The 9,879-nt window shown below is 35.4% G+C and overlaps 2 protein-coding genes across 2 annotated transcripts; one reads left to right on the top strand and one right to left on the bottom strand.

The window, feature by feature from the left end:
• Positions 1-682: 682 nt before the first annotated feature.
• Positions 683-1,651, top strand: LOC113740725 (uncharacterized). Its single transcript, XM_027268255.1, has one exon. The coding sequence runs from the start codon at positions 683-685 to the stop codon at positions 1,649-1,651; it is 969 nt and encodes a 322-aa protein (XP_027124056.1).
• Positions 1,652-2,995: 1,344 nt separating this feature from the next.
• Positions 2,996-8,613, bottom strand: LOC140006031 (uncharacterized). Its single transcript, XM_072047575.1, has 9 exons — positions 8,068-8,613; positions 6,353-7,077; positions 5,826-6,040; positions 5,361-5,441; positions 5,142-5,228; positions 4,867-4,999; positions 4,714-4,785; positions 4,107-4,244; positions 2,996-3,347 (listed from the first exon to the last, which is right to left on the bottom strand). The coding sequence occupies exons 1-9, from the start codon at positions 8,469-8,471 to the stop codon at positions 3,229-3,231; spliced, it is 1,974 nt and encodes a 657-aa protein (XP_071903676.1). The 5' UTR covers positions 8,472-8,613; the 3' UTR covers positions 2,996-3,228.
• Positions 8,614-9,879: the final 1,266 nt, after the last annotated feature.

Genomic DNA, 9,879 nt, shown 5'->3' with positions numbered 1-9,879 from the left:
ACCAGTAGTACTTTCCAAACAAGGTTAATAAAAAGTTTGAAGTGTCACGTTGGAAAACAAACTCTATGTTACTATCATCCTTTTCTTTAACCCTTTTACCTTTAATAAATTTTGACTGGTCTTCATTAACCCTCAACTTCGCACATGTGCTGTCATGCATTGAAGAGGAGTTGAAATTGTACGCAGAAACCTATGCCCATAATCTGATGAAGATTGCTTCTCTGCATCTTTACCATGCACGGAAGTAAGTATTTTAACTGTTAACAGAATCAAGCATACCTTGGATTCAGAAAATTTGTCTTCTTGAAAAGAATATTGAATAGATTATACTCCAATAACCAATGATACACAAAAAGCAATAATACTGCCAGGTAAAATTAAAATAATGCCAGGTAAGCAGACATATGATAATTCAATATAAAAGGGTAGCTCTTCACTCAGTCTTATTCATCTGCCATCTACAAGCCAGTTTGTAGACACGTTGTTTATTTTGAGGTTTCATTAATGCTGCCAAGAACAACTTTGGCAGCATCTGTAACTTAATAACATTTAGTAACTAAGATCTCTTCTACTTCTATGTCAATATACATTTACTCCAAACCCCTCATTTTCCTCATCTTGTGGGCTAATTCCATTTCCAACAGAAGTGTTGTGTTCAAGCTTTGAAAAGCTCCAGTCAGTAATGATGCAGGACCAAGTTCTCATTCCTGCCTGCTTTTCATCCAGTGAGAAGCTGATGGATGATTCAGTTGGAGTAACCAGGTCAGGGCAGAGTGTTTTCATGTCAGTTTATCGAACAAAAATTGCAGATCAATGCAGGTTGATCACCATTACTTGGTGCAAAAATTTGCTACTCCATGGCCTTTCTGTTTCAGTTGAAGGGCCTGAAGGAGAGAGCCAGTATACATGCAAAGTTGAGCTGAAGCCATGGTACTTCTGGAGAAAACAAGGATCAAAACGCTTTCTTGTTGAAGGTAAGCCTGTTGACATCTTTTGGGATCTCAAGGCTGCAAAGTTTAATGGTGAGACAGAGCCAAGCTCTGAGTATTATGTTGCAGTAGTTTATGATGAAGAAGTTGTGCTACTTATTGGTGACTTGAAGAAGGATGCCTATAGGAAGACAGGCTGCAGACCAGCTCTTATTGATCCCCTTTTAGTATCAAGGAAAGAACATATATTTGGTAAGAAGAAGTTTTTCACAAGAGTTAAGTTTCATGAGAAGGGGAGAATACATGAGATTGCAATTGAGTGCAAAAGCAGAAGCAACAACAGTGGGAACCTCAGTAATGGAAATTCTCCAAATGGGGTTGATCCTGAGATGGAGATAAGGATAGATGGGAATTTGGTTATTCATGTCAAACATCTGCAGTGGAAATTCAGAGGCAATGAATCAATTAAAATGAATAAAGTAAGATTAGAAGTGTATTGGGATGTTCATGATTGGCTATTTAGTCCTGGTTTAAGGCATGCACTGTTCATCTTCAAACCAACATTGGTATCATCATCTCCTTCATTAGTACCAACATCATCCTCTCCACCATTTTCATCTTCCTTGTCTTCACAAACAGTGAGTTCTGGTTCATTGGAGGGGTTTAGTGCAAGTGGTTCATCTGATTTTTGCCTGTTTCTCTATGCTTGGAGTTACAATTAGGCCAATGCTAATTCATTACATCATTATCATGATTATCATCAAAGCCAAAGAGCCATGGGAAAATGAGATGAGACTCAAGTCATGCGGGCCAATGTGGAATGTGGTGAGGATGAAGACTGGATTGAGATAGAACAGGCAAGCACATGGCATGGAAGTAGGGTCCAAAGAGGGGTTGGGATTTAGTTAACAGCTGGGATTGAACAAGTGGCATAATTGGAAAAGACAGGTTGCACAACATACATGCCCAATTATTCCTCATCTAGAGGCATCTCCATATTGTTTTCCTACAGCCAATCTTGATCTGACCTTGATAAGTGAGCACTTAGATGTGATATTTGTGATTTCTTAATTCTGTATACAGAATATTTTTCAATATTGTCATACTTCATTGTATATCTTCATTTGGCCAAACAATTGTGAATGTGATGCATATTTTGGAGCTTTTTGTGATGTGTATGACATAACAAACTAGAAAAGCTTGTACACCCACCCAAAGAAAGAAAAAGGATAATGAAAGGAATAAACAAGAAAAGCGGAAAAAAAAAATAAATGTGCTGAGGTTCACTAATTCCTAACCTTTCCCCTTCAATTAATTATAGCTCTTCTTCAGCTGAAATTGGATGATATGTTAAAAGTAGAGTGGAGAGACATGCTCTTGATATGTATATGGTATCAAATTAACTTCACAATTCAAGATGTTCAATTTAGTTAACTTCAACAATACAAGATTACAAGCTTCTAAACAAGAAGTGGTTCCATTGCTGTTGTGGCCCAAAAGCTTTTACCTTTCTAGAAAACCTACCATTGCTTTTGTCGCCCAAATAATTTTACCAAGAAAACCTACCAAGTGACATAAATGAACATTGACTACTCGGCCTTACTGATATATCTACCTGAAAAGATCGAAAGCCCACTTGATTATTGCAAGATATGTTTGATAATCTGATTTGGTATTTAAATTTAATAGATTAAGATTTTAACATATTCAGATACGTTTGATAACAAAAAATAGAACATCTGAATGAATTAAGTGACGTTGAATTTTCTAGACAAAACTTGTTCCTAAAAATAACTGATAAGTTATTCACTTGTTACTTAATGTGATTACATTCAAATATATCAAATTGAATACTTAACCGTTCAATAATTTAATGAATTCAAATTTCAGATTTTATATTTCAGTTTTCATACTTCAATTTTACCAAATGCGGCACCCTACTACTGACTGCACACCTGACATAATATTGAGCTAAGGAAGATAAAACTAAGGATACACAACCAATTGAAGGGGGCTTCACCTTAAAAGATCCAATGAACCTTACAAGTTAGCAGCAGTACTAAAGATAAATAATGAACAAATCAATTTCAATTAGAAACTCTGATCACAGGATTGACCAACTTTGGCCCCAATATTGTCTTTGGTAAAAAAAATATGTATGAAATAAATATATATTTGTAGAACCACAACAAACTTCTAAAAACTATCTCACCAGCTTCACAAAGAATCAGCTGGATAAAACTTTAAACAGCACACCATCACACCGATAATTCAATGAGAATATGAATCTCTCTTGTTTTCATTTCGAGCCAAATCCGAACCATTTTGCCAAGAAGAAAGTATTCTTTCCACGATTGGTATCAGGTGCTTTAGCTGGTGTTACTGCAGGAGATTTTGTAGGTGTTGGTATAGGTTTACCTGTTAAAAAGAAATAAATGATGGTCACCAGCCAATTTGATGAGCTAGAAACATATGATCCGAATACATGAACTTGTTGAATCAAAAAAATTGAACTGACAATTTGGAAGTGCAGTACATAAGAGTAACATTTTTTTTTTGGGTTCAGAAACTGCATTATGGAGGATTATTATTACTTGCAGTTGGACCACCATGGGAATTGAGAAGAATAAATTTTTGGGTTTTTTCAATCTTTCATAATGCCTTTAATATATCTCTTCTTATTAATAATATTCTCATTTGAAAAGCAGACATTGACAAGCGAATGTAGCGTATGTCATTGCAAAAGTTATTAACCATTCATAATTATAACATGGAAAATTTGTATAATCTTCAGTAATAATCAACACATGACTGATTATATTTTACTAATCAATGCGCCAATGATGATCTTCGCTAACACGGAAAACTTATCTGTATACTAATTTTACGTAGTAGAATATAGATATTTTTCGAAACCATGACTAGTAATTATCTTTTGGACCATCAATATGGGCACTTCATATAGAAACAAAACAAGCTCTCAGAGCAGAAAATTTCTGAAATCAGTACCAGTTCTTTACAGAAGTTTGCGACAGAGTTTACTTGATTAACATAGGTGTAAATTCATATGAAAAGCCCTCACTTAAATTTCCTTGCTTTCTAGAAGTTGCAAGGACAATCCAAGCTAAAATTGAGAAGAAACAACACAAAAATTGAAAAGCAACAGAATACAGTTACCTGGCTTTGGTGACACTGTGTTTGCTTTAGCATTTTGCGCGTCCTTAGGACTTTTATCTGCAACTGGGGCTACCCCTTCTTGATCAGTATTTTTATCAGAAATTTGCTGATCTAGTGTTGATCCCTTGCTATTGTTACCTATATTCATCAGTGAAAAGTCTAAGATTGAAATGATATTACCGTTTCAGTTAAGAGCAATTTATTGTGCATCTCTACAATATATGCACTGGGGAGGAACGATAAAGCTTGCATAAGCATAATGTACAACGCCATTGCATTAAGATGAACAGAACTGCAATGCAAGCACTCCATCTTCAAGTGGTGGTGAGAAAAAGTACAGTCACAAATACAAAACAAAAGACAGTTGCAACGATATGGTAATTTTGCTACTTATCCTTGTGTATTTGTCTTACTTCGGTGAACTAAGTGAAGTCCTTTCAATAACTTGCAAATGGCTACAAACTCGAAGAAAAAGATCGCACAAGCTATGCCATTTAATGAAGCCAACGAGACATTTGGAATTTTGAAGCAGAATTTTGTGGTATTCTACAAAGAAACACTAGGAAGCATTCTGTAGAGATCCACGATAGTAAAGCTAGTGACTTACACTCAGTAGGAGGCTTGACATAATTTTTCTGCAAAACTCCAGAGAAAGCGTCATCTCTTTGATCTTGCATCACTGAAAGAAAAACCAAGGTTATCAGTTCAATTACTTTGCCATGATGAATTTTTCTCAGTAGTTAAGTGAAGTAGGACATACATTGAGCAAATAGAGAATTTCTGTAAGTGGGGGCTGATCCTACTAGGAGCAGTTGAATTGCCTCTGAATCTCTAGTCATAGACAACTTAGCAGATGGATTCAAGTTTTGTGTGTCTAATAGAATACCTGCAAGCTGACAAAGAGATGCTAATGATTTTACTGTCTCAAAAAATGGAAATCAATTGTGCCTGAAAGAATTCAGAGGCGCAGAAATATGTATAGCATAGTGGAAAGACCAAATGCAGCCATGTCAGAAAAGAATCATTTGGCTTTACCAGAAGTTTCTTCAGCATGGGGGTTTGGAGCAAATCATAGGCATCCTCGCAGTAGTTGTCCGTAAGAATGGTACATGCAGATCCAACCTATAGATTTGGAACAGAACAGAAAAGAAAAGAAAAGAAAAACGCCAGGTGAAGAAAATCAGGTCATGAATTATCTTTCAACAGAAATCACCTTTTTGCACAACTCGAACTCATTTACATAATAAAATTAACCTCGCCATTTTTTTGGAGAATGTCTTCGCCAATGATGAGGATGCTCAACTTCTTAGTCATCATTAACGTTTCCAAATCCACCTGACATCATTTGGCAGTGACAAAATCAGAGAACCATTCTGCTACGGGTTCAACGAATGAAGTTGCATAAACAATTATATCACAGTGTTTCAGTCTGATTCTAGAGACATTCCAGCATTCATATAAATATATTGTTGAATCCTGGCCTATCTAGAGACTTGTTGGTCCAATGACTAAAACAATTGGACCTTGAAAATTCAAACAACTGTAACATGGACCAAAATTGATTGCTAGCCAACCATGATTTTTCAATATAATGTGGAATCATCTATTTCTAATCCTTCAGTTGCTACTTGTTTTTTCTTGATCATGAAATTAGTTTTCTGAACACAATAAATAGGCATTCAGTACTAAAACTATCAAGGAGAAACAAATGGGAATTACCTCATCAGAGAAAAGTAAAGCAGAAGCATCAATACCAACATGGTGAAAAAGCCAAGCAGCTTGCTTCTGCTTCCACATTTTCCCTCTCCTCATATTCATCACAGGCACCAGTAATTCCCCATTAGTTCCTTCACTCCCTCTTCCCTCATTATCAGCCTTCATCCTATTCTCCATCAACCATGTATAACATATTGCTGCCACCATTGAACTAGTACCTACATCGAACAAAGTGTCCTTAGGGTGTATGGGAGAATAATTTTTGTAGGGCAAGAATTCAAATTCAAATTCAAAAAGAGTTCTTGAAACGAGAAGATATGAGATACATGTCATCTAGGACACGTAACACCTAACTTCCACTAATATACATCAAACAAAAAGTCCATAATTAGAGCTCGATAGCGTATAATATTTAAAATTTAGGTTCCACATATCATACATGACAAGTATCCAAAACTTTTTCTTTTTCAAAAACAAGTAGACCAAAGAAATTACTTCGGAAATGAAAGTGCAATGAAATTATACTCAACTGTTTGAAGGTCCAGAAAGCACAATCTTGGCCTTCCCATTGATCTCTCCACTCATAATTTTCTTCATTGTCGCCCTCTGCTCTTTCAAAAATCTATTGAGTGCTTGATTCTTCGATTCTTGGGCTTGCAATTGCTCAATCAAATTATCTCTAGTCAAAGGTCTGTCATTGGGGAATACCGATACTGATCTTCTTTGTGGTGACACGGCGGTGTTGGATGCCATCAGAGTCTCCGGTACTGAGCAAGTAGACGCCGAAATCGATCTCCGTTGAGCAGATTCCACGAGATGCTTTGGCGGAGAGAGCAATTGGGTGTCCAAAATGGTTGCTAAATTTGTTGTAGCTGAAGGATTGATGTTGGAGGGACTTTTAAAAGTTCGTTTGGATAACGGATAGTTAGATGGAGGCGGGATCAAGTGTGGCTGAGATCCGTCAATGTCTTTCTGGAACCGGGATTTTCTGGGTGTTAATTGGCGGGGTGGAAGGGGTGGGGACCCTATATTGTTGATTGGTTTTGGCGGGATGGGGTCTGATGGGATTGTGGGGTTATGATAGACGGTGGAGCCATTTTGGGGTTTGAGAATGTTGGAGAACCATTTTTGGATTGCTGATGCAGGGGATTCCTCTGCTTCTGATGGAGAGTATAAATCGGCTTGTGATTTATTGCGATTGTGTTTTGCTGATTTTGAGAGAATTTCTCCACTGACACCCTCCAATGTTCTATGTCTGCATGCATTTCAAAAGGGAAAAATCTGAGTCTAATTTTGGAACTTATGTTCTTAATGCGCTGCTTAAGCTTATTTCTTTCAATCACAACAAATTAGATCATTTGTGTAGGTAGGTTCATTGTTTCACTATTTGTGTGGAATGTTGTTCGAATACTTATAACTAGTGTTAAGGGCACACATGATGTGTGTGTAATTTAAAAATAATTAAAATAAATTACTATTATATGAATTTTATTTTTCACATAAATACAATTTATATAAATTAATTAAAAGAACTTTGATTTATAAGGACATAGTAGTTTGATAGTTATAGTACTTAAGGTAGTTATAAACAGTTATGTTAGTAAAATATGATTAGCTAATTAAGGTAAAAATTAGTTTCTATAAGGATAAAATTGAAAGTTTAAAAAATGACAAAAAATGTTTATACCAACTGTTATCTGTCTGACTTTATATATTGCATAGATATTGTTTAGAAGTAATCATTTGTATTCGCCCTAACACTCTTGTATTAAGAAAAACAAAATCATATGTACATTGTTTTCAAATTTTGGGGTAATTAATTCTTTTCAAATGTCATTTTTTAGGGTTGTAAAGCGACCAAGATGAGTCGAAAGAAATTTAGAAGATTTTGGAGATGAAACCAACATTGGATCAAATAGGTCCAACTAAATTAGTCTTTGTTTCGGATTGAACAAACTAGAACGATATTAATCTTGTCGTGATTTTAAATTTTGTTCAATTACCCGGTTCTCAACTCTCAAAAACAACCATTTCGAGATGTAAAGGGACCATATGTGTCAAAGTATATAAATATACAAGACGGACCTTTAAAATCCTAGCACTAAATTTCTTTGAAAAAGCCCAAGAGGGAAAAAGCTCAGAAAGGCATCAACATGCATGAAAACTGAAAACAACTGCAATCCTAATTCAACCATTTCTTGAATTTGACACGAAAAATGATCAAGGGACAAAATATTATTGTTACCTTCTAGCAGATCTCGAAAGAGGGTCTCTTTTATCAAGAGGAGTTGTTGATCGAGCAGTCGCAAACCGAGGGGAGCCAACAAGCCTGGAAGGTGACTCACACCTAGCTGGAGATTGAGCAACCATCCTCTTAGCTTCCTCAAGCCATTCCTGAGTTGATGTACTACTAACACTTCTTCTGCTGGAGTCAAAACTATCTGAATCATCATTCAAACCTTCACCACCCCTCAAATTGTACACTTTTTTCTCTGTGTTAGCCGTTCCAAAGAACATATCATTCATAAAATCGGTCAGGTCGGGGGCATTTTCATTGCGATTATGCCTATTCTCTAATACTTGCTTTTGCAGACCTAACGATCCCCCTCTGACGTTGTTCGATAAGTTTCTGTTGAACTTTCTCTCCATTTCTTCCCACTTTTTTTGTGCGTCGGGCCCAAATTCGTGGCCTAGCTAGCACATTCCACGCATTACAGTGACGAATAAAGGGATAAGAGACTATAGGCAAGAGGAAGGTGATGGGCGAATTCCTGGCTGAAAGAGCAAGGATAATGATTCATATAGTTTTGGAGACATTGATTAAGTTAATTAAACTCATAGAAGCATTGTAAAATTTGGCCGGCATTAAATTTGTGTCTTTTCTGTTTGTAGTTATGCGACATTGTCACAAGAATACCAATTCCAAGGTCCTGCGAGTCCAAAACTGGCTGCATTTTGTTGCAAATTAAAGAAATCAAAAGACGACGACCCAGGTCGTCAAAGACATCAATGTTATTGACATTGACGTTTGAAATATTTTGGATAAAGAACTCAAGGAGAATTTTGAATGGTAACAGATGTATCATATGGCACAATTAAAAACATAATTGTATATATATTTTTTCTAATTTCTGTGTACAATTATCATCATAAATTGTCCCTAGACGTTGGCAAAATCATCATTTGCAGCATCCACAGATGAATATAGTCTAGGGAACTTGAATTTGTATGGAAATATGAAGCATTAGGTCGATCATTTAATTTAATAGGGTTGAAGAATTCTATACTTAGTATAAACATAGGCATGCAATTTTTTTTCTCAGACACAAATTTGGATATATAAACACATACATAAATTCATTTTTTATACTAGAATTTTAGTTTAACAATATTATGGCTGATATTTAAAAAAACTAATTTACTATAATAATAAAACAAGATACTAGTATTAAATTATATAATATACGTACAATAAATTTTTTATGTTAATTCAGTGCTCGAATTCAATAGGTTATCAAACAGGTTTGATTGCGAATTAGATTTCAGTACTCAAATTTCAATCTTTAGATTTCAATTTAAGTTTTTATCAAATGCCTCCTAAGAAACATTTCCTAAAGAGGAGAAATATCTTCATTACCTCAAGAGCGTCTCCGTTTCTTTGTCAAAAATTCGCGGGTTAGGTCATATTCGCAATAACTGCATCCAATGTTTGTAGTATTTTGCAGTATAGTCCCTAATGCTATTGTTTTGCCACTTTAGTAATGATTAATTGGAACGGTTCTTAACAGTCGAAGTATTTGCTAGTCCAAAGACAGTAAAACACTCAAAAGAGTTTGTTTGGACACACAAAATTTGCAAGATTTATTTCAGATTTTTTTTTGCTTGCATCATACACACAATTTCCAATCACCTTTTTATCTCACATGCATCACATCACAAAAAGTACTACAGTAACTGGATCAAATAAATCATCCAAATAAATTCTTATCCAGCCACTTTAGCAATATAGTCCCTAATGATTAATTCTAACGGTTCTTAACAGTTGAAGTATTTGTTA

The sequence above is a fragment of the Coffea arabica genome, chromosome 4e (assembly GCF_036785885.1).
Source record: "Coffea arabica cultivar ET-39 chromosome 4e, Coffea Arabica ET-39 HiFi, whole genome shotgun sequence".
Classification (NCBI taxonomy): Eukaryota; Viridiplantae; Streptophyta; class Magnoliopsida; order Gentianales; family Rubiaceae; genus Coffea; species Coffea arabica.
This window is presented reverse-complemented; position numbering and strand designations above follow the sequence as displayed.